At 37.4% G+C, this 27,599-nt stretch overlaps 1 protein-coding gene across 1 annotated transcript in view; it reads left to right on the forward strand.

The window, feature by feature from the left end:
* Window positions 1-27,599, forward strand: part of LOC126470820 (rho GTPase-activating protein 100F) — a 334,288-nt gene that overhangs the window by 90,808 nt on the left and 215,881 nt on the right. Inside the window, exons 3-7 of the mRNA XM_050098831.1 lie at window positions 11,213-11,395; window positions 11,520-11,799; window positions 13,268-13,436; window positions 19,473-19,749; window positions 23,011-23,363. Coding sequence (XP_049954788.1) covers window positions 11,213-11,395; window positions 11,520-11,799; window positions 13,268-13,436; window positions 19,473-19,749; window positions 23,011-23,363 — 1,262 coding nt within the window. The remainder of the gene's footprint in view (window positions 1-11,212; window positions 11,396-11,519; window positions 11,800-13,267; window positions 13,437-19,472; window positions 19,750-23,010; window positions 23,364-27,599) is intronic.

Genomic DNA, 27,599 nt, shown 5'->3' on the forward strand with positions numbered 1-27,599 from the left:
AGTACTTGCATCAGTTGAATGACACTCTGTACCAGTTGTTGAAACTATTGCCCCTGCATTGGACCACTTTTAGCAGAGAAAGTTCTTGTGGTGATAAAGACATGATAATATGCAGAAAAAAAAAATTACTAATAATATCACACTTGACAGTGGAACAACTCAGCACCATAAGTTCCAAAGTCTGATTGCCAATGTTGTGTCACTGCTCAGAGGTAGAAATGGGCAATCCTAAAACAGCAAATAATGGTGACACAATCTTAGCTGAATACATTTATTCTGTAAGACACTAAGCTTGCAAGGGCTTAGAAGCCCGTGAGTCGGTTGTCACATTGATATACTGTACAAATGATGGAGTGCCCAAGTCATTGGTAAATGTTCAGTTATATGCAGAGTCCTACTGCTTGGAATAATAATAATAATGGCATGTGACAAGGGCCTCCTGTCGGGTAGACCGCTCACCTGGTGCAAGTCTTTCGATTTGATGCCACTTCGGTGACTTGCACATCGATGGGGATGAAATGATGATGATTAAGACAACACAACACCCAGTCCCTGAGCGGAGAAAATCTCCAACCCAGCCGGGAATCAAACCCGGGCCCTTAGGACTGACAGTCTGTCACACTGACCACTCAGCTACTGGGGGCGGACACTGCTTGGAATGGGTAGACTGTACTGAGCCCACTTAGCTTGTTGACATCTCTGTAGTACACTCAATAAGCTTCATGGTAATAACACTTCAGGCCAAATACAGACTGGCTGTTCAGCTCTGCAGACAAAAATAAATACTTGCCGGCAGCAGTGGCATGCTGAAGCTTCCTCTAATGCAAGGAATTAGGCTGTCTCATAGTTGGTCACTCCTGCAGGCAGCAACTATCTCCCTAGTGGTGTCGGTGGTGGTGCCAATTGTGAGTCTTGCACTTTGATATATTAATTACAGCACAGGGGCCAAATGATGATAATATATATATAACTTGCCTTGCCCATGTATTGTTACACAGCATGAGGAGGGTCATTTGCAATAGTGGCTTAAATGTTGGTACATTTTACAACATGGTGTGGTCTACAACCTGTAGAAAATTTATGGAAAAAATGTATATGAAGTGCCTCATCTGTTTTTCACATTGTGGCTTTTTGTATTGTTGACGATTTGGTTTTTCCTGAACTCTTAGCCTATCAGGCTATTGACTCTTAAGATGTTGACCACATCATGTATGGTTTTGTATCAATAAAAATTCTGACCTTTTTCAGTATATTGTGTGTGTTGTTATGTTGACTAACTGCACATAGGCTGCATATTTTTTTGTTTTAGATATAGCACCTTACATCTGTAAAGGTACAATATTACCTCATTATACATGGTCCAGTCCCATTAATGTGACCACTGCCTACATTCAGTCTCAATGTGCAATAACCACTCACAGACAGCAAGTGGTACCACTAGCAGTGGATGGTATATAATGCATGTCGAGGAGGGGGGGATGCAGAAAGCAGTGCAGTCACTGTAATGCTGAAATGGAGTTATTTATCTACCATCAAAAAGGGCATAATCATTGGCTTTTGAGCCAAGGTGGTAGCATTACCAAAATGGCTAAGTTTGTAAACTGTTTGCATGCTGCCATGGCTAAGGTATACCGTGCATAGCAAAATGGCGCTACCAAAAACTGTGGTGCACCAAAGGCCACACATGACAGGTGACATTTTCAGATGAATGATGTTTTATGCTCCATCGGACAGATGGTCGTTGCTGTGTGTGTGGTGAAACGTCTGAAAGCAAATACCCTGCAACATTCGTCGGAAGGATCCAGGTTGTAGGAGGGAGTGACATGGTCTGGGGAATGTTTCTGTGGCATTCCCTGGTTGATCTCATCATTCTTGAAGTTACAATGGATCAACACATGTATACACATATCCTTGGGGATCATGTCCATCCCTACATGCAGTTTCTTTTTCCTTGAAACAATGGGATCTACCAGCAGGACAATGGAACATGCCACACAGCTCACAAATATGTCACAGATCTCCCTGCAAAAATAATGCATGAAGAGACTTGCATTGTAAAAGAAGAAAAGAAAAGGGTGTTGTTTAATCCGGGCACTTAAAGGTGCTTTTATAATGAGAAAGCTGAGGAACTTGAAGTACTAAATTGTTGTAGCATCTTCCCTGATCACTAGATTTAGCATCTTCTGATTCCCAGTTATCCCACATCGAAAGAAATTTGTGACAGGAAAGACATTGAATTGAATGTATAGGTTACAGCAGATCTAACTGGATAATTAGAAAATGTCTCAGATTTTCATGTAAGGAACAGAATTTACTAGCTCAATAAATGACATGCATTGACCTGAAAAGGGGCTATATAAAAAACTAAGTGCATTTTTTTACATTAAAATATAGTTTTTCATTGTCAGGCCAAGAATTTTTCATGTTGCCATAATACATTACATCCTGTATGGCCAACATGAAATATGTAAGTATGGTTTATACAAGAATGGTGTCCTCTTAACAGGAATGAATATACACTGATGCACTTCACAGTAAGCTATTCAAGTGATAATGTTCTTCCAGTACAGATGGTGACAGTCCCTGTTATCAAAATATTGAACATTTTTAGTAATTTTCCTTGTCTGGAAAGCTCAGTTCAACTTGCCATTAAAATCAAGACTCTTTAAGCTGTTTGTAAACAGATTCATTAATCACAGATAATAATTAACACCTCTGAAGGCATGATGTAGAAACTCCCTGTTTTTATTTGGGTGTAGATGGAGGGTAGTAATGTCAATTATTCAAATCAGCATTCTGTGGACAGTTAGTAACCATGCCTGAGTACATAATAGATGTATCTCACTTTCTGAAAGAGTGGTTTGTAGTTCTGAGCATAATACTGAAATACTGAATGCTATGACAGTGCAAGGAACACAATTCAAGCAATTCACAGATTTTGAGAGTGTTTTCATTGTGAACTTCCAGGACATTGGATGGTCCTTCAGGAAAACTGCCCAGCCTGTTCATATTGATAATCAAAGATACATTCACATACATGTAATATTGTGGCACCAGCTTATAGAATCATACCGTTGCTTCAGATGCACAGCCGTTGCTGACCATATACTGAACACATCACAAAGTAGGACAAATGTTGCGCCAAGAGTGTCATCTAAGACCATTAGAAACTGACTGTTGAATGGTGACTAACATATATGTAAGTGAGTCATATTAGCAGTGGGTCACAGAATTACAAAGTCTCACTAACCATTATCAGCAGAGACATGAAATAGTGTATTGTGAAATGTCATATGCAGATATCATGATAAGGGAAATGTTCCAGTTTGCTCCAGGCAAAATTGTACAAAAGGAAGCACAAAGAATCCCTGACCATTTGTCAGAGGAGGAGTCAAATACATGAACTCATTTGAAGTGCCCCATGATGCTGACATCACACACACTAAAAAGGCCATTCAGTGTATCCTACTACTTACAAGCTTTGTTTTAGTTGATATCACCATAAATTTAGGATAGATATCAGGAACCTTTAAGATACTCAGTCTGATCAGAAACCTCCTAGTGTTAAAGGTGGAAGGTGAAGACAGGTCATTGTGAGACACCTTTGTCTGGCTCCTTGTCTGATATTTGTGTGATATGTGTAGCTGAGCTAGCGCCAGCAAGTAAACAATCCTGCCTGTATGGATAGGGCATTGGCTGAATGGGGTCTCTTTCCAAATAGTAACTGAAAATAAAATAAAAATTTCCAAGGGTACACTATATGTTTCCCAGAAGAGGTGGACATTGGTAGCAATGTAGGAAGTAGGAAGATTTAATTACATTTGTGATATACACTTTAGAATTATAAAAATTAAAAAAATGCATAGGAAGAGAGACTGGAATGAAATTTTACAAAACTACAGCTATACGTACTCCAGGATATGAAAGTGAGGAATAGTTCCTGAAAAAAGATGAAGCTTAAAGACAGTAAAAATAGGTTGGTGTAAAGAACAATAGGGTATACAAGAAAAGGCATGTAGCATATAAATGAGGACAGAAAAATGTATAAAAAAACTAAAGGAGATTGCATAAAGCACTACAGAACAAAATGGACAAATCATTTAGATGAAATTAACCACAGTTGCTTTCCCAAAAAGATATGTGCTTACCATATAATTGGATGATGATCATTGGCACATCCAAGGAAAATATGAAGTCATCATTATCACTAAAAAGTTGAACTGTAACAGATTAAATAGCCCAATATTTGAAGGAAGAAGGACTACTCCTTAGGAAAAAGAGAAGACCAATGTTTAATACCCTACTGGAATAGAGATCATTGGAAATTATACAGTAGTGCAACTGGATAAGGATGTGAGAAATTAACTTTTGTCTTAGGGATATTTCTGAAAATATGAATTTATATGGCCTGATGTGGCTTTGAACTTCACTCTTCTAAAATGCTATTTCAGCATTACCTTAGACATCACCTTAATATTTTTGAATATATGATTAGAGTATCCTAGGACCCTCTATTTCTCACACCACACTCTATAACTGAAGTCTTTGGAACAATCTACAGTCAGAAACTAACATTTTCTTCTGTGCACTTTATTGTCAGGTGATGCCTAGATGTCATGTTTGCTTGTCACTTCATTCTTCTAGATATTGGGGTGTGATTTAACTTACTGGCATGTTTTTGTTTTAATTTTTATTCACAAAGGTCGATAGCATTGTGTTCAAGTATAACAAGTTGCGTTAAGTGACTTCTTTATTCCTTTATTTCTTATGAAATATTGTAATTGAGTGTAATGTTTAACAGACTTACAATGACTTTTGAATTATTGAACTGTCTTGTGTGGGATGGCCAATGCTTCCTTCAGTTGGACTGTTGTTTTATAGTAATGATTCTCCAGAGATAAGTCCATACTGAAAAATGTGACAGATGTTGAAAGTCAGCAAGAAACTGTCTGGTCTCTTAAAGATAACCTCTTAGTATGTGTTGATCTACATATTATTTTACACATTGTACTTTTGCTATTGAATACTCTGCTAACTAAGCTGGCACCATTAATGACAGGCTTAAACATATTTCCCTTCAAAAGTTGGAGATGATTAATCCTGCAATCCAGAGCCGTGTTACATCTTATTTTAAGTAATTAATGAGGAAATAAATGGAAAGAGGGGTACCACCATTAATGTAATTTGAGACAGTCATACAAAAATTAATATATCTGAGATTGTTCTGTGGTTTTAGGAAATACTTTGACATAATTTATTGTAAATTGTGAAATTTTGCTGGCGAAGTTGAAATGATTTACTATTTTTGGCAAGGTAATACTGGAGCAGATTTGTTTTCTTCAATTATGAACATCAGTATTAGTGAATGCGGAAATAGTTGGGATGCCAATTTTAAGAAAAAGCAGTTACCACCACCTTAGAATAACTAGCTAATAACTGAATATTTTCCTCTGTGTTTCTAAATGTTTTACTGTTGATTGAACATAAAGCTACATTGGGGTTAAAATAAAATTTAAATGCAGCTAAATGAGAAAAATAAAAAAAAATGGAAGAGTTATAAGCTTTACAAAATGTACTATGTTCTCTAACACACATATCATCCTATGTTATTAAGATATATAAGAATTACTGTATTTATGATGGATATAATATATTGAGGAAGATTTAATTTTGCTGATATAGGTGATGTAGACACTTGACTTAATAGAACCACTAATCAGCTGCCACATATTGTAACAAAATCTTATTTATAGATTATTTATTACAATCCTATATCTAATTATTCTATCTGCACTAATATTTAGAATTAGGATTCTCTGAAAATGTAATTTTGAATGACATTTGCATGGTAATGGCATGACATACTTATTTTGGAACTGAAAGCACATATTATGCATGATTTGCTTCAGCTTTACACAGCTTTACAGCTAGTGTGGTAATGTATGCGATTTTCAACAAGTCTCCATCATTATCACCTGTAGCACCCACTTCCAAATATTTATTGTTCTACCAGCTAGGGTCACACACAGCATCACAGAATAACAATATGTTATATATTTATATATGTGTGTGTGGAATTCATGTTTGATGCAAGTGATTCTGTGTTGCTTAGTCCAATACTGTTTCCACTTACTCCCCAAAAATGGTTAGAAATTTCTGAAATGAATTATGAAGCATCTGCATATTCATTGATGTTTGAGTAACAAACCGTTCATTGTGACAGTACTAAAAGTTAACTCTGATAGCTGACCACACAAATGACACGTATTGAAATTGTTCACCGAACTGCTAGTATTCAACACAGATATGAAACAGCAGCTTACGGAGCAGCTGTTGTGCACAAAATACAAGATTCACTCACTTATGCTAAGTGCACATGAAGTTTCTCAGCTTAATTGCATCAAATTCTTTCACTTTTATTGGCAGTTCTTTTCCATACAACAGTTTTCATTGCTTGTGGCTTTCTAAAATAATGTCCTATGACTGGTGTCAGAAACATAACTCCTCCAAGCTCTTAAATGGCAGATCATTTAAGCTTTGATATAATGAATCATATTATGGCAGCCTGTATCTGAAGCCACAACATTTTATAGGCTGTGAAAACTAAACTGAAGCATATGTGATGTACCTACCCAGGATAACACACTTATGAAAACTTAATTCATGAGTTTTCTGTGGAAAGGTCAGTATTGTACACGAGCTGATAACTATTTGGGAAGGTCTGCTACATGGCGGGTATTTTTTTATTTGCTAGATTAGTTTTCGGGAGCTACATTGTGGGCGGATCATATGAACTGAGGATGCTGCCTGCACCACCTAAGAGCCACAGACACCAAAATGGTCCACTAGAATCCTCCAGTGATGACTGCAAGAACCTACTCTGTCAGAGCAACCTTACACCAGCCGCAAGAACCTTCTCAGTCGGTGACACACACCCATAGTCCTCTACATACACGGGTTATTGTTTTGTTTTATAGGTAAGAGCTTGCAGGATTGCTTTTATTTTTTTAAATGTGCATGATTCTTATAGTTCCCTCTTGTACCAGGATATTTTTCAGCCAGTTGCGAAGTTGGTTACTTTATTTCTCACACTTCACGCAGTATTTGGTTTGTTAGGTATAGATAAGTCACTGCTAAAAGTATTGTTAATTAGGTCAATAGCAAATGGGTTTCATTTCAAGAATCTTCATTGTGTATAAAACTAATTTTTTGGTCAGAATTTGTGAAGTTATGTCAATAACACAGAAACGTGTGAAACGAAATTTTCAGTCATATACATTACCATTATGTCTACTTTCAAAATATAAGGCACTCAAAAACTAAAATAAGAGTGATTCATACTGCAAATGATTAGATCTTTAGTTTTTCTCACCAAACAAGATGTAAATCTTGGTGTGAATGACACAGCCTTATGTTCTTTTGGAGCTGGAGAAAAAAAGGGGCACAGAGCAGATATCCGGATGTGAAGGAAAAAAGGAAAAAATGTAGGAAACAGGACTGAGGTCAAGATAGACCAGCAGGTGCATGGGGAAAGGAAATCCAGAAACAGGAGGTTGTCACTTCTTTTTGAGCAATGAGATTCTCGCTTCCTTTCCATCTGCAACCAAAATATAACAAGTCTCTCTTGACATGGCTTCTGGCACATACTCTTCTTTCCTTCCCAACCTCTTCATTTCTCTTCTTAGCCCTATTTTCCCTCATGCTCTAAATATAGAAACCTATTGTTCTGAAGGGTTAAGATTTCATTTTCCCCATGAATGTCTGTATTTACCATGCCTATATTTGCGTCCTGTTTGGTGAGTAGTTCTATCCTATAACTCATTTTCAAAATTATTGAGTTTCATACCAAATTTCTTTGTCATTGAGTTAAAATTGGTGACTTGTCACCAACATATAATTTTAATTATGTGTTCTAAGAACAATGTCATTTGGAAAGTTACAAGACTGAGCTTGAGGAATTACAAAAGATTGATGGCAAGAAGTAACAAATTTGTAAAAGTGTCTTAGGAATAGGTGACAGTATTTGCATCTGATCCTGCCATAATCATGGAAGGCAGAGAAATTAGAGAAAATAAAAAAGTAATCTGGGCCATGGTATACCTTTATTTGTATTCCACTATCTTGAAGAATGCCAATGTAGCCTTTGCTATAAATTATTGTTCACATTTTATACAAGAGTACTACAACAAAGTAATTTAAGACACCTTACAGAAATCTCAGTCAGCTGGTCAGTATGATGTAAATTTGTGTAGTGTAAAACTTTGTTTGCTGTTAACAGTCTGTTTGTTATATATGTTCAAAAAGAGATTAATTTTTATGACACATGTAATGTAAGTGGTGAATGTCGTTGGACCATTATTTGTGTCTGAGTGAACAGTAGTGCTACAAAAATATTCTTTTTGTATAAAAAAATCTACTCTTACCATACGCTTGAAGGAAATGTGTCCATAAATAAAAAATGCACAACCCAGATTACTAAACATTTATAGTTTTCTGTATATAACATATGAGCCTTTAACAATACTGTCATTTTCCTTGTTAATTACAGATTTTACATTTGGAATTTGTGGTCAATAATTTCTAATACATCTGTCTAAGAATTTGGTTGCTGTGCAAAAATTGCAGGCAAAAATCTTTATCACTACATCAGTTTCTGTCATTTCAGAACTAGATTCCTTGGCATTGCAAACTGGAATGCATGGCAGATCAAACTGGCATTCTTGAGAGGCCATAATAGGTATTCAAAGCCCTTACAATGTTGTTAGTGTCATTTTGACCATAGCTGTCTCACATTATGAAGTGTGTAGTTATACACAAACTATGATTGGATGAAAGGAATTATTATTTGAGGAGATAAGATTCATGAACATCAGTGGAGTTTTTACAAATAAACACAGTATAAAATTGTCAATTGTCTAGGTGGATGAGCTGAGGTTGCACAAGCCAAAGACTGCCACTCTCATCATCTTCTGGAAAAGTATCAAGATCACATGCATGTTGTTTCTAAGTAGGTGAAAGTAGGAAGTGATCAGCCCCTCTCCATGTTATGGGTGAATGGTTTGGTGAGTAGAGTGATGAAGAGATATTAGGTTACACCCAAGTCCCACCTCATGTTTTGTGTTGATGTCTCTCAGTTGTGCATGGTTACAGCATATTGTGGTGAGTAACAAGTCCCAAACAGAGCTCAGCTTGTACCTTCTGTCTCTGCTTGTGAGGCCATTACCACTCCTAATTTGAATGGCTTCATTTATTATATTGTCCTACAATCCACATGTCTGCACAGCATTCCTGTCTGTTTGAAATGGAACAAACGGTCTTTGTACAAGGTGTGTTAAATGATTGTAGATTATCTTTTTGTCTTAGGCAAACATAACAGGCATACTCCCAGCAGTGCTGCAGAACACAACATTTTTTACTGCCTATCATAAGGCTACTTGCAGTTGCATTGAGTGCAGTAGATGCAGTTCACTGTGTTGGTTGGAAGATAGCATTGATGTCTTCTTCCTTGTTAATTATGGCCAAAGCTCTGTGTATCAGAGTTCTCAAAAGAGTCCTCGATAAATCTGGATGGTGGCAGCTGGATGTATGTAAATAGAGATGCAATTGAGTCTTTTCCCTGTATACAGTATGCCATCTATCTTCTTCCAAACCAAATTCTTAAGGACTGCTTGATAGATGTCTTCGTCTACTTTCATGGTAAATTTCATTTCATGGTGAAATTTATTGAGGACATCACTACCATGTGGAACCTTTGAATGTTAGAATAATCTCTTAATATTCCTGTCAGTACAATGGAATATGAGATGGAAAGACACACTTGCTACCATTTTAACTGTAGGTTTGTTTGGTTTCTATGAAAAAATATTGTTTTATTTCAATTTTCTAGAGCAGTGCCACAATCAATGGCCTTTCTGGGTGTTTTTCTGTAGAAAACAAGTGTATGAAATCCAAATTATTATGAACTCAAAATTAACATTTACCTCACAATGCAATAAAATAGTGTTGCCCTTATCTTAACTGATACAACAGGAAATAAAAACTGAAGAGCAACTGTTGCACTCATAGATCATTTGGAATGTGTTCAGCAAACTTCCTGTAATGCAATAAAAAATTAAAGTTTGTATTGTTAATAAGCATAGTTTGTTCTGAAATTTTCCCATAATACAGATTATTGTCAGTTTGTTACAAATATGATTCACTTCACTGAATAAAATGTGCAAGTATAACACACAGAGTACTGAAAGTCAGTTATTTTCACAGAATGCTCTTGTTTTAGTTCATACTGAGTTATTTTCAACTGTACAGAGCCAAGCAATAGGATTAAATTCAAGCAGCACATGTTTACAATTCTATTCACATACAGTTGTTGGAACAGTGTCATAGATTATGTCAAAGATCAGTGTAGTTTGTAGATTTGTTCATTTCACTCTATCTGATACTTTGTTCTTATGTTACATGTGCACATCTTGTGCACAGTATTTTCATTCCAGTAAATTCCTGATTGTAACTTTACAGTAGTAACAGAAATATTGATTGACATTGAGTTTCACTTAGGAGTATGTAGAATGTAATGTGTGTGTAAAATTTTTCATCCATTCATTTACATTTATGTTAAATGTTTATGTTACATTTTCAGTTATTTGTGTACTCTTTTGTGATTCAAATCAAACCCTGTTGAAGAGTTAGGTTGCGTTATTTTCATAACATTAAAAAAACTGCCATGTTCCATTATTTGAGTATTTACACTGCATTATTTTATATAGATATAGATATGGTATTTGAGATGCTTCCACCTACTTAATGACATGTTTGAATAGTAGTTTCTAACATACTGTCATAAAGATAGCTTACTTTTATGTTCATTACTGCCATTTTGTTTTAGTAGTTGCATCAGAATTCTTGTAGCCCACTTCATTGTGACCATTAATTTTTTTTCTTTTGCAGCTTATTAATGAGTACTATTTAAGTATATTATGCTTATACCACCACAGAGTGCATGATGTATTGTGGAGTATGTATGCAAATAACTTCAACAGCTATTTTATGGCTGTCATTTGATAGCTGACTAGTATTGAAAGAATTGTCTGAAAATGAAAAGACTATTAATTGTTATATGGTAAATAAATAATAGTCTTCAGAGTTTTACTATGTTAAATTAAATTGATAGAATAGGTCATATCAGGTCATTAATTTACTGTTTTTCTGACACCAGGTCAGTGGTATATCAACAGAGATTTTTAGGCAAATTGAAACAGTAGAAAATGATCATGATGCAACAACTGCAGCAGCCTTGGAAGCTGTGGAAAGAAGAGGAGAGATGGTTGTACGGCTTCTCGACCCAAGGCATTTGGGAAGAGCAGCTGCAGAGGCGGCAAAGAAGTTCTTAGCTTTACAGGCAAGTATTAATATTAAACAATGGATATTAACAGCAAAATTATTTCTAGCACACAACATAAGAGCTGTATAATTTAACTATCAATTAAAGGTGTTTCCTAAAGAGAATAATTTGGTGTTTTTAGGATGCCAAACATTTTGTCCACCTTGTGGAAATTGTGAAGCGCCCTGGTCAAACTCTGGGTTTGTACATCCGAGAGGGTAATGGGCTTGAACGTTCTGATGGAGTATTCATATCTCGAATTGCTCTTGAATCAGCTGTATACAACAGTGGATGCCTCAAAGTTGGTGATGAAATTCTAGCTGTCAACATGGTGGATGTGACTCGGATGAGTCTGGATGATGTAGTCATAATTATGTCGATACCTAGGCGGCTGGTGCTTGTGACAAGACAGAGAAAAGCAGGTGAGTTTAGAATGAGGTAATGTAATATAATTCATATCAACATACAAGGTAATTCCAAAGAATTCCTGAGTTGGATATTTTCATATCTACTGTATATTACATTTCTCAGTATTGCAAATAACATAGTTCTACATGAATGTCATTGATTCTACCTTGTCACTGTATAGGTGGCATATCAAAATGTTGTTATCATAGAAATTCAATCACAGGATAAACAGAATAAAAAGATGTTCAAGAAGCAGCAATGCTTGAGAGTGGTAATTAGTTTAAATCCACAATCTGATTAACAGTGGATCACATGATAACAGGTATGTTATAAGTCTACTGCAAGATAGCATACCAAAGACAAATATAACCTATATATGATAAAATTTTCTCAGGTGACCAGTTGAGTGGTGGTCATCTTGTTGCAGTGTTTCAATGAGTTTTGTATCCATCATCTTCAGGCAAAATGTCAGAATGCTGTGTTCTGCATATCTGTATAGCCATTGGACCACTGATCTCTTCTTTGTGTGGGCCAATCACATGCCTCCAGGAAAGGGTGCCGTGCCAGTGGTGGGGGAATGTGGCATGGTCCTGATGTGGGCATCAAGTCCTGGTGTTTGTCCTTTCTGTCCACAGATGCCACTGCCTTCAGAACAGATCATTTTGTCATATTTTCATAGTCGCAGACTCCCACACTGTGCTGAGTTGAAACCTGCTATCCTAGTTTATTACGGTGTTGTGCAAATGTATCTCTACCACCTCTTTGACAACTGAGGCTCAGAACCCATTGGCGCTGCATAGGTTCTTAATTTGTTCAAAATCAAAGGTATATTCCTCGTTAAAGCTATGCTTTGCCGCCGCAGACTTGTCCATCTACCCTAGTCGAATGTTTTTGATGTGTTCCATGCATTGCTGTGAGATGCATCACTGTGTCTGTCTGACGTACTTGCTGCATCCTACATTCACACTCAATACTCTAAATGCCCAAGAAGATTTTATCATTGAAATATTCCGAGAAAGCCTGCAAACACATATAACCTATGAACACTGTAAAATAATCAACAGTGGCAAACATAGCCTTTGAATAACTGGGGAATGATTTGTTGTCTTATAGAATGATAGCACACTGTTTTTCAAATTCTAATTTGTACCTTTTCTCCTGAAGAAAGCAGATGTAGAAGTAACTTTTATAACATGTACATTTTCAGTCTCTTTGAAATGCTACTTAAGTATTGTATGCGCAGTAGTTTCATCACACTGTAAAAGTTTAGTTTGAAATGTAGTCCCTTATAGTGATGGACATTACTTGATACCAAAACATCCATATGTACTTTTAAACTCTGTTTCAAATGTTAGTACAGTTATTTAGTATACATTACAGAAAATATTGATTATATGCCATCAAAGAGACTTAAAAAACTTGCTTTTAATGTCTAGGTATTGGATATTCATATTAACATTACTTTCAATCATTGTTGTTCAGGAAAAGGTGGTGTGGTCTCACCACATCTGCAGCCCCGTTCAGAACATAAACCACCTCCTGTTGTAGTCATTAAGAAAGAGTTACGAGAAGATGATGAAATGGATGATGCTGATGATTCAAGCTCAAGAAGGCATGGTGGTGATGGCAGGGAAATGTTGCCATCTTCTAGGTACTTACATATGTATCTATATCTATACCTATACATGTTGTAGGGAAGTTCCAGTAAAATAGAAATACCGTTGGACAGTAGATAGCATGCTTAAGAAAACATTATACAACTGCAAATAACTTTTCACTGAGTGAATACTGTACTTACTTTTGTATGAGTCCATATTATTAATCACAAGTATATGTACAGGGGTGGCATGATAAGAATCCAAAGGCACTAGAGCAACAACCTACATAAAGTTTGCAGACAGCCATAACAGTATGTCCACACCACCGTCTTCTGAGGTAATAATATTCTTAGCGACTAGAGTTTTACCCAAAATATGGTTTTGTAGGACAAAAACGATAGCAAATAACCAAAGCAAGGAAGATTGCATATTTCAGAAGGAATAAATCAATGAATGAATAAGTATAAGACTTGGAAATTACTCATATGGTGAAGACTGCAACATATAATTTTGTGAATATGTTGTCCAAGAAATGTTATCATCTGTCTGAAGTCCCAGAAACTTTACTTTTACTTCACTTGTTGTTTACACTGCCCCTTACTGTTTTGCAAGAGCTGTTATTTGTGTTTCTTGTATTTGTAAATAGCTTTTTATCCATGGCTTCACCTGTATACATGTATGTCCCATATATTGTAAATAAATATGTCTGATTCTCTACTGGTTTACAACATATGATTCCAGAGATGGTCTTAAATTTATCTGTGGTATTTCCCCATGTGGTATGAGATTTGTTCCCAAAACACATTGACGAGATTATTGGCTTGCTGCAGTGCTCAGGCTGAATGGTACAACTAAGACACAATTTGCACCTCATACTTTTAAAGCATTCAGAGTCAACTAATTACAAGAATGAAATACCGACAGATCATTTTAGAACATTTTTACATATTACCCCCTTCTGATCTCCATCTATGCCCTCATTCACTAACACAGTAGAATGGACACCATTGTTTTCCTACACTATTTCTTTATTTTTCAAAGTAATGAGCAATGTGTTTCAAATATATCCTAAAGTCTTTGTTCATGTGGCCATAGTGCCCATAGTTGCAGAATTATATAAGATGTTTCATTTACTGACCACATAGAGGAGGCATCAAGTAGCATAAAGAAAAGACTGCTAAGCCTTTAGCTTTTGGACAAAATATTCCTTCTTTAGAAGCAATAAATATGCACACTCGTATAAGCATAAAATACACACACGGATAGTGACTATAGCCACTTGGGCCAAAGCAGCTGTGGACAGTAGTCATGTGTTTGGGAGTTGGGCTTGTGTGTGTTTTCTGCTTCTGAAGAAGGACTTTTCTCTTCAAAAGCTAAAGGTTTAGCAGTCTTATAATTGTGTCTGTCTGTGACTCAATGTGTCCTCTATGTTGTGAGCAGCAATCTATCCTTTTCATATTGTTGTTCTCCATCCTGAACTTTCCATTGTTTTGTTTATAAAATACACATTTTTAGTAGTTGAAATGATAGATTTTAAACATATTATGTAATTTCTTACAGAGAGTAGTGTACAATTACATTTTTCATTCCCAGGCAATAGAAATGGCATGCCTTACAATGAAATTTTTTCCCCTCTTCACTTTCTAGACAGTTTAAAATTGTTTATCTCACACGTTTTATCTTCCTGAATATCCATTCAAAATGACCAAGTGTACTGGGCTCATTGTTGTGATCACAAGAATGTGCTTGCAGTATTTGCATGTTACTGTCACATGTGATGATCATTTTGGAGCTGGTTCAACTTGAAAGCTTCCCATGAAAAACAAGTGACTGTAGATCAATGAAACTTTGTAGAAACATATGTGGAAATGTGGAAGAGAAATAATGAATAAACAAATAAAAAAGCTCCCCAACAGCTTTTCCAACAACTCCATCTGCCATAGAATGGGATATGAATCCACAGCATATTGCAAATTGATCATGTGTTTAAAATTGCCACAAAGGCTTATGGTGCCATCAAGCTTTTGAATCACCACCAAAGGGTTGGCCCACTGACTCAATGAAGTAGAAGAAATGACACCTTAACTTGCCAGTGTTGCAACTGAGCCTTTACCCTGTCACACATGGAGAAGGTTATGGTGCAGGGACAACAAAATTTCAGGACTCCCGATGGCTTAAGAGAAACATGTGCCTCGAAATTTTTCTGCCCAGCCTCAGGTATTCTCAAACAGTGGCTTGTAAGGAGTCCAAATCATGAAAAGAAATGGGTTGATACACTAAATGCACTTTGTCAACAATCTGTAAGTCAAAAACATAAAAGACAAAGCTCCCAAAGATATTTTGTGCAATTGGTAAATTGACCACTAGCAGTGTAAGTTGCCATTCCCCATTTTTGTAGCACAAAGAGATGGAGAATTTCCCTCACATGGGAATGCACTGTTTACTGTAAGACACATCCTGATTGAGCAGCAATTGCAACTCTGGGTGACACGTGCGGGGCATTGGAGGCAGCCCTACAGTCCAGGGATAACACCAGGTTACCTGACAAGTGACTTGTAGCTGCTGACTGTCACAAACAGTTGCTGAACATCCTATCTGATGGCACACACATGGCCTCCATGTGAGGGCAGTCTTGATAAACATGCAGCAAATGAACAACTGACAATCGGAGCAGGACCAGTGGATCAGCCAGTGAGTGAAAGGTAAATGACATCAAGGGCCTGAATATCACCATGGGTAGGAATTATGGAGCTGCAAGTGTCATGAATTCACTGAGCTTGGCATGGGCAAAGGTGCACACTGCCGAGGTGCTGTTGCACCAGAGTCATCAATGGCAGCAACACATGGTGACTCATATGGATGCGAGGCCACTTCAGGTACCCCACGGGGCACCGGGCACTGTTGATCATGCCATTTTGCCACCTGTCAATTATCAGAAAGGATGTCCTGAGCTGCCGTCACAATCTCATGTGATTCCACAAATTCAGCAACATTGGCTAAATAATGGTCTGACAAGAACAATACCCAAATCTGAATCTCAGGATCAGGAGCTAACCAGACAACAGTCACATTCCAAATTAGTGAGTCTGTATGAGAGGTATTTTGGACACTCAAAATGACATTTGCCTGAGAGGTCTTGCAAATTGGTGATTGAGGCTGCATGTGACTCTCCAGAGCTCTTGCAGCTCTGGTTAACTGCAACCATGCTGGCACCACATGGGTTTGGAGGCCAAAATACTGCATAAGCAACTGACAAAGCTCATCAAAGGGAAGTTTCTCAGGTTCAATAGAGGGCTTCAAATTTTGGACAACATCATATAAGCCTGTCCTTCTGGATGATAACAACTGGATTTGATGATACGCCTTACCTCCCACCTCTCTGTAGACTCATGGAAACTGGAAAAGGTCATCAGGGGTATTGGGGGCAGAGAAGAAAAATGCACCGTGAGTGGGTGGCCGCCTACTGGTGAAGCTAGGGGGTGAAGGAAGTCCACATTCTGGGTTATCAGTGCCTGAATCTGCCCCTGTTGCTGCTGCTGCTGCTTCTTGTGTAGGTGCAACTGTTCCTGCCAGCACTGCAGAAATGCCAGGTCCTTGATAAGACAAAGTGAAAAATGGATTAAAAAAAAATAGAGTGTCACATGCATAATAACATCCTTCATTGGCTCTTTAGTATCTGCAGAAGGCATGACCACACCGCTCCTCGACATGTTCAGCGTGCGTATTTCACAGACCAATGACATGTTGGTAAAAGCCATTGAACAGAACCCCATGAGCGTAATGAACTCATCAGGTGAACTGAACTACTGAAGCGAAGTGTCCAAACTCATCTTGATACACACATGGCAATATGTGTAGCATGCAGCTGTATGGGCAGCTAAGGACTGACCACATGACAATTGCTGGAATGAAGTGACAGGCAAGGTCCACAGTGGTTTAATTCTGCAGGAGCACTGGCCTGCTCCACTTACTGCCGCTCACAAGTAAACGCTTCTGTTAGTGGGTCTGCTCATATGACACAAGGCGAGTGCCCTCCATGCTGAACTACTTTGCTGACTACCTTGCTGTTCTACCAGTGCCAGCTCACCTGCCTCCACTGTGAAATCTGATGGTGGGGATACTTAACAATACATATCATACAAACAGACCAACTTGTAGTTTTCAACAATTCAGTTATGAATAATATCTGCAATGACGACAACCAGTTGTTTTTATTAATTTGAAGCGACTCATATTACCTCACTGATGACTATTTCCTTTGAATATATTAAGTGGGCTCCAAGCAATATTTCTACTACACTTTTAGTTGTTTATGAGCTATAAACATAAATTTAATCTTACTCTTGAAATGAGTATTTTATGTGTGTACCTGCTTATGCTAGAACACCAAAAAATTATAATTGAACAGTTCTGATTCTGATAAATATCATCCATGTTACATTCAGTGAAACATTACTGCTGCTTCATTGGAGAAAAATTGCATTTTTAGCAGTTTCTCCATAGTTGAGTTGCAAAAGGCATCTAATATCACATAATACACTCCTGGAAATTGAAATAAGAACACCGTGAATTCATTGTCCCAGGAAGGGGAAACTTTATTGACACATTCCTGGGGTCAGATACATCACATGATCACACTGACAGAACCACAGGCACATAGACACAGGCAACAGAGCATGCACAATGTCGGCACTAGTACAGTGTATATCCACCTTTTGCAGCAATGCAGGCTGCTATTCTCCCATGGAGACGATCGTAGAGATGCTGGATGTAGTCCTGTGGAACGGCTTGCCATGCCATTTCCACCTGGCGCCTCAGTTGGACCAGCGTTCGTGCTGGACGTGCAGACCGCGTGAGACGACGCTTCATCCAGTCCCAAACATGCTCAATGGGGGACAGATCCGGAGATCTTGCTGGCCAGGGTAGTTGACTTACACCTTCTAGAGCACGTTGGGTGGCACGGGATACATGCGGACGTGCATTGTCCTGTTGGAACGGCAAGTTCCCTTGCCGGTCTAGGAATGGTAGAACGATGGGTTCGATGACGGTTTGGATGTACCGTGCACTATTCAGTGTCCCCTCGACGATCACCAGTGGTGTACGGCCAGTGTAGGAGATCGCTCCCCACACCATGATGCCGGGTGTTGGCCCTGTGTGCCTCGGTCGTATGCAGTCCTGATTGTGGCGCTCACCTGCACGGTGCCAAACACGCATACGACCATCATTGGCACCAAGGCAGAAGCGACTCTCATCGCTGAAGACGACACATCTCCATTCGTCCCTCTATTCACACCTGTCGCGACACCACTGGAGGCGGGCTGCACGATGTTGGGGCGTGAGCGGAAGACGGCCTAACGGTGTGCGGGACCGTAGCCCAGCTTCATGGAGACGGTTGCGAATGGTCCTCACCGATACCCCAGGAGCAACAGTGTCCCTAATTTGCTGGGAAGTGGCGGTGCGGTCCCCTACGGCACTGCGTAGGATCCTATGGTCTTGGCGTGCATCCGTGCGTCGCTGCGGTCCGGTCCCAGGTCGACGGGCACGTGCACCTTCCGCTGACCACTGGCGACAACATCGATGTACTGTGGAGACCTCACGCCCCATGTGTTGAGCAATTCGGCGGTACGTCCACCCGGCCTCCCGCATGCCCACTATACGCCCTCGCTCAAAGTCCGCCAACTGCACATACGGTTCACGTCCACGCTGTCGCGGCATGCTACCAGTGTTAAAGACTGCGATGGAGCTCCATATGCCACGGCAAACTGGCTGACACTGACGGCGGCGGTGCACAAATGCTGCGCAGCTAGCGCCATTCGACGGCCAACACCGCGGTTCCTGGTGTGTCCGCTGTGCCGTGCGTGTGATCATTGCTTGTACAGCCCTCTCGCAGTGTCCGGAGCAAGTATGGTGGGTCTGACACACCGGTGTCAATGTGTTCTTTTTTCCATTTCCAGGAGTGTAGTATTTACAGCAACAGAAGCCTTTTAATAGTGAGAAATATTGAAAACAAAAACAAAAATAATTTAAATTATATTAGTCATACAGTAAGTAGAGCTATGTTTGTTACAGAAGTGTATCCTATCTTTCAGATCTCGTTTGGGACTTGGCTTAACAGGGTTGGACACAGCTCAAGATCTGGCACTCGAGAGTAATGGTGACACAGCAAATGGACTAGGGTTAGCAGATCTGTATTACAATTCACGGCCTGAGCATGCAACAGATCAAACTTCAGCAACTGCCTCTTGGCCATACCAGCCCCCACCACCACCTGTGATAACTGAACAACCCAAACCCTCTTCTATCCCTCAGCATTTTCAGCCATATGACAGGGGTTACCCAAAAACTTTGGAATCATTAGCAGAAAAGGTGAGTTTTATAATTTACCTCAGAATAGTAATACTTTTAAAAGAGACTGTCAACTTCACTTTTGACCATGCTAATTAATGCAGTTTATTCATTTGAGACTTTTCTCATCATCCCGCATTTCTGTTGAAACAATGTAAAAGAAAGGTCTTTACAGTTGCTTTAAAGTCTTTATAATGTTCTTGGGTGTGTTGACTGACTTACAACAAAATTCACAGCATTTCAGTAGAATAAATCTGAAAACCTGATAAGAAATTAGAAGATAGCAAGGTAGCATATAGGCCCCAACATCTGAATTTTTTGCAACATGCCTTCAACTTCCTATATTGCTCAATTGGTGGTTATGCAGCAGGTGTGTAGCTCATGAATGATGAATTTAAAACAGCTTGAATTATAATACTGTCTAAGATTTTCTTTCATTTTTAGGATATACGTATTCTGGTTATGTATACCCTGCGAGACAAAATGCGAGCTGTTAAAATTTTTTGTATTTCCTATATTAGTATGATAAATAGAAAAATTGTATTAGAGAATCCCAAAAATCTACCTTTTGCCCAACAGTGGAAGTTGTAATAACTTTGTTCTTATTTGCTCATATCCTTCATGAATTATGATCAAGAATCCTTTGATCACATCTGTGGAATTTTTAATTTTGCATTCATAGTCATATGAAATAATCATGATTATCTTTTTGTAGAGGAAAATTTCCTGATGTACCTCCCTTATCATTGCTAAGGAAACCTCATAAAATTTTTTCTGCCCCCTCTAAAGTTAATAATGTCAAACAAAAGAAGAATCTTCTTCTGGCATTAAAACCTTCAATTGAATGAACAGCCCTTTTGCAAAAAGAAGAATACCAGCATGTAAAAGAGGAGCAAGAAAGTTGATACTGAGGGTGTAAAGTAGCTATTCAGATACCAATGCTCATGAAGATGGCAGAAAAATGTTGTTAACATGTGGCATTGTGGATTATGAGGAAACAGCATTTTCTGTGGTCACTTCGGATCCATCTCTTAATTTTCTCTCATATTTTTAATAATATTTACTTGTCAGTTTCTGTTTCCAGTTTCCTACTATAAAGGGACATTTGTATTATCATGACATTACATCTAAACATAGTGCATATGTAGTTTTATGCCAGGCAATGAAAAGTTTCTTCCTGTAGAAACAAAGTGGTGTCATATACGTTTGCTTCTCACAGTTAATTGTGGATAGTAGTACTATTAAAAACTCAAAAATGTTCAGCCATTACACACTGTCACAAAATTAACAAAGAATTTTTTGTAAATCCTATAAACACGTTTTAAATTTGCTCAGTTCCCTGTAAATGATTTATTTATCTTGGCTTGCCATGTTAGTTCTTCAGATATAATTTATATCCACTGTTGTAATGCAGATAATCTGATTAATGTCACAGATTTTAATCTGTACATCTCACAGCAATTTATCAAGGATGCTAATTGATAGCTTATTCATTTACCAAAGTGGGCTTTGTGCACTGCTGGATGAGTGTGTCATTCTTTCAACCATGCCTGAACAGTGTTTTATATCCTTTCAGTCTCTTAATATAGAGGTATTAAATTTATTTTATTTTGATTCTTCTAAGTTCTTGGTGAGGGTTAATGCGTTTGTGTGTGTGTGTGTGTGTGTGTGTGTGTGTGTGTGTGTGTGTGTGTTTGCTTGTTTCTTTTATTTTTATCTCAATATTTATGTTACTTCTCAGTTTTTAACTATCATCAGTACTGTTCTCTGCAGCCCTGTTACAATATTTGGGAAGAGTAACCAGTTTTGTTATAGTTATTGTTACTTCTCTACATTGTGTGTCGTACGTCCTGTGGAATGCCGAGTGCCACACATAGATGTCTTCCACTATTTGTATCAGTTTTCTATGTCTTTTCTCTTGAAATGTTGTCTTAAAGTCCTAGAAAAGGAATTACTATTTCTGAAAGTTGAAAATTCAGTACCATCTACCTTTTCACGTTTCTGTCAGTGTTAACCCAGCTCCTCCACTTTCAGCAGTTGGTAAGTAGGTACTTTTCATCTATCTCATTTCATTGCTGGAATATTTTATTTCATTGCTGGAATATTTTTTGTACTATGCATTTTGAGTTTTAATTATTAAGCTTGAATACTCATTTTATACTCCATACTTCAAGTGCATGTTGGTTAAGTATAAGCCATAAAAAGGAGTGAAAATTAATGGATAAATCAGCTGAGTGTAGGATATGGTGATGTGTTTGTGAAATAAACATCTGTGGGATAGACAGATGCTATGTGCCAGATCAGAACTTGAAATCTAGTTTCAGCTTTTTTGTGGCAATAGTCCAAGAGCAGAACTATCCCAGCATGCCTCATGGATCAACTCAATAAGGCTTCCATCTGAAGTACCCAGTGTCATGTAATTCTAATTCAAATATATGCATGATATTAATGCTGGCCATTTTAGTGCTCTTGTTTCTACATTTGATAACTTATAGTGACACACTAATTAGAGATGACACACTAATTAGAGACAGAGCACTTCATCAATTTTAAAAGGATGGAGAAAGATATCAGCGTGGCATCATTCAAGGAATGATGATAGGAATCACCTGAAGTAATTCTAAATCTAAATCAGTATGGCCAGACATAGATGTGAATCATACTTCTAAATATGGACTTAGTATTCTAGCAATAAAACTGAAAATTTTAATTTCAGTAGTGAGGGCTTTAATTCAAACAACACTTTTCTTTTTGTTTGTACCATTACTTTATTGTTGCTTGCAAAACTATTTTCAATCAGGTGAATTCTTTTATTGTTGCAACTGTGAGTTAACTGTAAAGTCACTGGCTGGTTCTTAAGGCATGTAAATGATATGCACTTAAAAAAGGATAGTGACAGAATCTTTTCAATAATAAATGTCTCCACTATTATTCTATATTTTGGTCATGGTGCAAATCTCTCAATCACTTGTATGAAATTTGTGCGTGCAAATGCATGTCTACAACACAAAAATAATATTTCTGCCTTTAATGATCTCGACTTACTGAGCTATTAAATGTTACTCACAAGTCTATGCACATAAGTAGTCACATCACAAACTGGCCTGCTGTAAGGATCAAGAAATGAACATCATCTGCCAAAGTACAAATTAACAGCACAAAATTTCTAGACTGTTACATATATTCTTTAGCACTTCAAAATTTGTCTGTAATATATTTTGACAAATTATATATGTGTTGAAATGTATAGGTTTGCTGTCATATATAATTAATATGTTTCAGGTGCATGCATTCTATTCAGGACCCACACAGCCTGCAACTGGCAGTTCACGTCGTTTATCCCAGCCTTCCCGTTCATATTATGGTGGCCGTAAGGTGATGCCACGCTCAGGAAGTGATCAACACTTGCCTCGAGTAGAGTATGGACTATCTAGCACACCACACACTCTCTTGCGCTCCAGTCTCAAGGCAGGCACTGCAGGTGCAGCCAGCTCATACTCAGCCTCCCGTTACCGCAGTGAACAGCCTTTTTCGGCTGGGACACTAACGCGGAGACACCGCCCCTCTCTTGATTATGCATCAGATACAGAAGCTACTTGCACTTCTTCACCTCGCACTTCCTACTCTTATTACAGGTAATTTACAAGTGTTGTGTTATGTATAGATATTTTTTCTACTCAAATATCTTTTTCTCCAAGAAGATCTTTGTTACAGTCGTATATATATTTTTTTCCAGGAAGGTATTTATTACATATATTAGTTTGTGCCCATCAGTTTGCCAAGTCATTGGACACAGGACATTTGATTAGTTCCCTGAGTAAAGTTTCTAATCTCTTATAAAAAGTTTGGTGTAATGACTGCAAGACAACTTTTTATCATTTTTGTAAGGAGCTTCCTTTGATTCATTGAGCCCAGTAATATCTTTAACTAGGCACTCAGAAAGTTCATTATAAAATGTAAACAGGCAGTCTAGATTAAATTTTATGAGCTTAATATAAATAATTCTAATAATTTTCAAATAACAAATAGTGTATATCTTATATATTAGCATAAAAATCCTGGTTCCCATTTCATGTGCTGCACCAGCCCTATTGCAGCATTTAGAAGTCTAATAACTTTACTATGAGTTTTTTAATAGTATTTTCTTATTAGTATATTATTCCTCATTGTAACTGACTGCCTGGTGAGCAGGTCCGTGGTTTCATGACAGTAGCAGTTACTTCATAAATAACGATGTAGAGGGATAAATACTGTTTCCTTACTGTCTCATTGTTTCTTACCTCCCTCATCCTCAACGTTTGAAAGTCAAAAGCAAATAGTGTAGCTGTGCCAACAGACACTTTCCTTAGTAGGAAAACGATAATTTACTTTAGTAACAGGCATCACTGCTAAAACTATTTTTGGTAAGGACTTATTTTTGTTACAATGATGCACATCTGTCAGATTAGAAGGCAAATTTGATTACAGGTAACATGTTGCCATTCTTCAGCTCAGCTCTTTCTGTCTTTACTTTTGTAAATAGTCAGCACAAAGTGATCAGTTTGATATCTCTTGGCAAAATTATGTGGAATTTATAGCTTGCTTCCTACTACACCATATGACTCGAATAGAGTGGGATGTAGTGAAATTGCTTTGCACTCTCTGTTGCCCTCTGAAGTGCCAAGAAAATGTGTGCATACAATTTATGCATAATTACAGTCACAGAGCACACAAAAATTCCTTTTTAGATGTATATTACCTCAAATAATCACTGCCAATCTGAAGTCCTTTATTCATTGGTCCTTTCAGCTAAGCTGTGGCAGTCTCCCCTAATGCTAGGTTAGTTAAAAAGGTTTATTTAGCAAATAGTTCAGTAGTATAATTTATCTATATAGCACTGGTATCTGACAACTTAGGGCAACATCATCATAGCCATTGCTTGCCCCTTTGAGAATAATTGTTGTAGTATTTCTATGATTAAAAATCCCAGATGAATTATAATATGTATATAGCTATAGCAAAAGAAGGACTCTTTTAAAAAGATAATCACTGTTCCACCTTGTCTGAATACCTTTCTATTATCCAGCATCTCTGCTGGTGGTAGTAGTTTGAAGTCAAAGTGGAAATCTTTCACTTAATTTGTATTACCTAAGTTTCAGACAGAGAAATCATCTACACTAACACTGAAATTTACTATGTGTCTTTTGACTTAAGTTTATGTATCTGTTAATGTCTTACCACACTACTAACAGATACAGTTATTTTGGATATCTGTGGCAGTAATCAGAGACCAGATTTTAATGAACATACACCAAAAACACAATATGCAGGAATGATACTTGCAAGTGAGTTAGTGGAAATGTATCCAAATATTTCATATTGGATTACTGATAATCCGTGGCAAAAACTTCGACATCAAATCTTTGTGTACATTAGTCCTAATACATAAAATGTAGGGATAATATATACAAGAAAGTTGGTGGTTATCACATCAGGCTGTTGTTACAGCTTAATTCAGAAACAATGCTGTAAAATACTGGAGTAGCAAATAAGAATGGTACAAGTTTTATCATGTTACACTTTTACAAACAACAAAAATGCAGAAAACTCTTCTTGGCTGAAAGTTATTCATGGGGTTATATGGGAAATTAATTGGAGGAACTTTGTCCACAAAAGATAAAGATCTGTGCATCAGTTGTGTTGAAACATGACTTTTAACTTGTCATAAGTGCTCATCACTCAATATCCCTGACTTCACCTCATTTCTTTGATCTCGGCCATCTATGGGCCAAGCAAAGTAACTTCTTCATGAAGTTATCTTCTTTCCTGATTTTTGGTCTTCCCAGTATTTCTTAATTCTTTCATTGCTTTCTTTAGTTTTTTCATCTCTCCATACAAAGATATGTTTTCTGACCTTTTTCTGGAAACCTCCAAAATTTCTAATCTTGGTCTGAAAAGTTGGTCTGTCTAGAATTTCTGCTCTTGTAATGTTGATTTCTACTAAGTAATTTTTTACTCTCCTGACCCAACTGATTTGTATTTTGGGATTTTTGTTGAAATGGTCAAATATTTGTTAAGTCAGTCTTCCTGAGTTCATTTGAAGCAAGAGACCATAAAAGAAAATTCTCCCTTCCCTGAGCGCATCAGATAGTTTTTCAATTTGGGTGTAAATTTCTTCATTACTTATTTACATTCACATACTCTCAACTTTTTTGTACTGAGTATATTTCATACTACCTTCCTTTCCTTTTCCCCCAAATCTTCAGTTTCTCTCCTTTAGGTGAGGACTAAACGTTCCACTGCATAAAGCCACTCCAGTTTTATTATAATGTTGTTGTGTTGGACTTTTCTTTTTACTGTGGGTGGTTTTTTTAAAACTGTAGCTGTCCCTGATAAACAGATAAACCATTGCCATTTCCTGCACTCTAGTTTTGTTTGATTTTCTATTTAGAACATTTGGCTTTATTATCCCCTAAGTACCTAAATTTATTCACATGGTTGATTCTACCATATCTTGTGCTTAGGAATTTTGGAGCACTTTTAATGTTTATTATGAATTATTTCTTCTCAAAAGAAATTTGTAATGCTACCTTATCCACTGTCACTTTCAACAGGTTGATTTGCTCAGCTGGTGTACTGATGTTTTTGGAAAATATTGCTAAATCATTTGCAAAGGCTAGACACTGGTGTCTGATACGGGAGGTTTCTCTTTTTTCTAGTATCACTCACAAGATTTGTGATGGTGAACAGTATAGTTCTTTTGATTGTGATTTGCTTGCAGTATCAGCTAGTTTTTCTATAATTGGTTACATTAACTGCACTGAATAACTGTATTACTTATCCAAGCACTGTTTTCACTCAACCATGTGTAACAGTCAAAATCTGATGTATTTGAAGCAGTTGTACCAATACCGGTATCTTACTTGTTCCATAGCCTTGAGTGTTTTCACTCATGATGGTATCTGTAGAACACTATGTATCTGTTTGAGTGACAAAAAACTTTGTTTTCATATTCTTCAATGCACTTAGGACAGGGTGACAGAGAGAAATTTTCTTGTGATGCAAAAAGGTGGGTAGCTTACACCATTCAGCACACTGCAAGTAATTAAATGAGACCTAAAGTTAGTTCAGTGTACTACAGAATATGAAGTTTGGTAAGAAACCCTTAACAACCCTGAAGTTTTGATGGTGTTACAGAGATCCTAGAAGTGCTAGCAAGTTTTGCCCAGTAGATCTGCACTGAAAGTTCTACTTGCTTCTACTTTGCTTTCTTGCCTGTCATCATTCATGAGTAGAAACCATATGCAAACTATTTAGTATGGACCGATTCCATATTCTGAATGTATGTGTGTGTGTGTGTGTGTGTGTGTGTGTGTGTGTGTGTAATTGTTGTGTTTGTTACACAATTTGAAGTCACACATCCCATTTCTGATTGCATCTAGACTGTTATATATCTGTCGTATGTTGGTGGCAATACATTAAGACAGATGTTGCTATCAATGTTAGTCAAAATTGGTCTGCATGTGTTTTGAAGAAACAGATTTTGGTATTTGATGCTGATTATCCAGTGTACCAAAGTAACAAAGTAACAATAACATCTTCATCAAATTTTCTGAGCTTAGTTGAGTATCTGAACTAAATAAAAACTTTAAGCATTTCAGTGATGATTTAATTTGTAGATTTCCTGATTATTCTGTGAATTGCTATAAATATGTTAAAATGTATGCTGAATGTTGGGTGTAGGCTCTAAAGTGGATCAGTCATCATTGAATGACAAACTGACATAAATTTAATAAAAGCAGCTTAAAAACTGTGCAAAAGATGACATGTGAGTATTCTTCTTGACTTACATGCACTAGACTCTTCAGCTTCAAATTATGGTATTAACTGTT

The sequence above is a fragment of the Schistocerca serialis genome, chromosome 3 (genome assembly GCF_023864345.2).
Source record: "Schistocerca serialis cubense isolate TAMUIC-IGC-003099 chromosome 3, iqSchSeri2.2, whole genome shotgun sequence".
NCBI classification, from domain to species: domain Eukaryota; kingdom Metazoa; phylum Arthropoda; class Insecta; order Orthoptera; family Acrididae; genus Schistocerca; species Schistocerca serialis.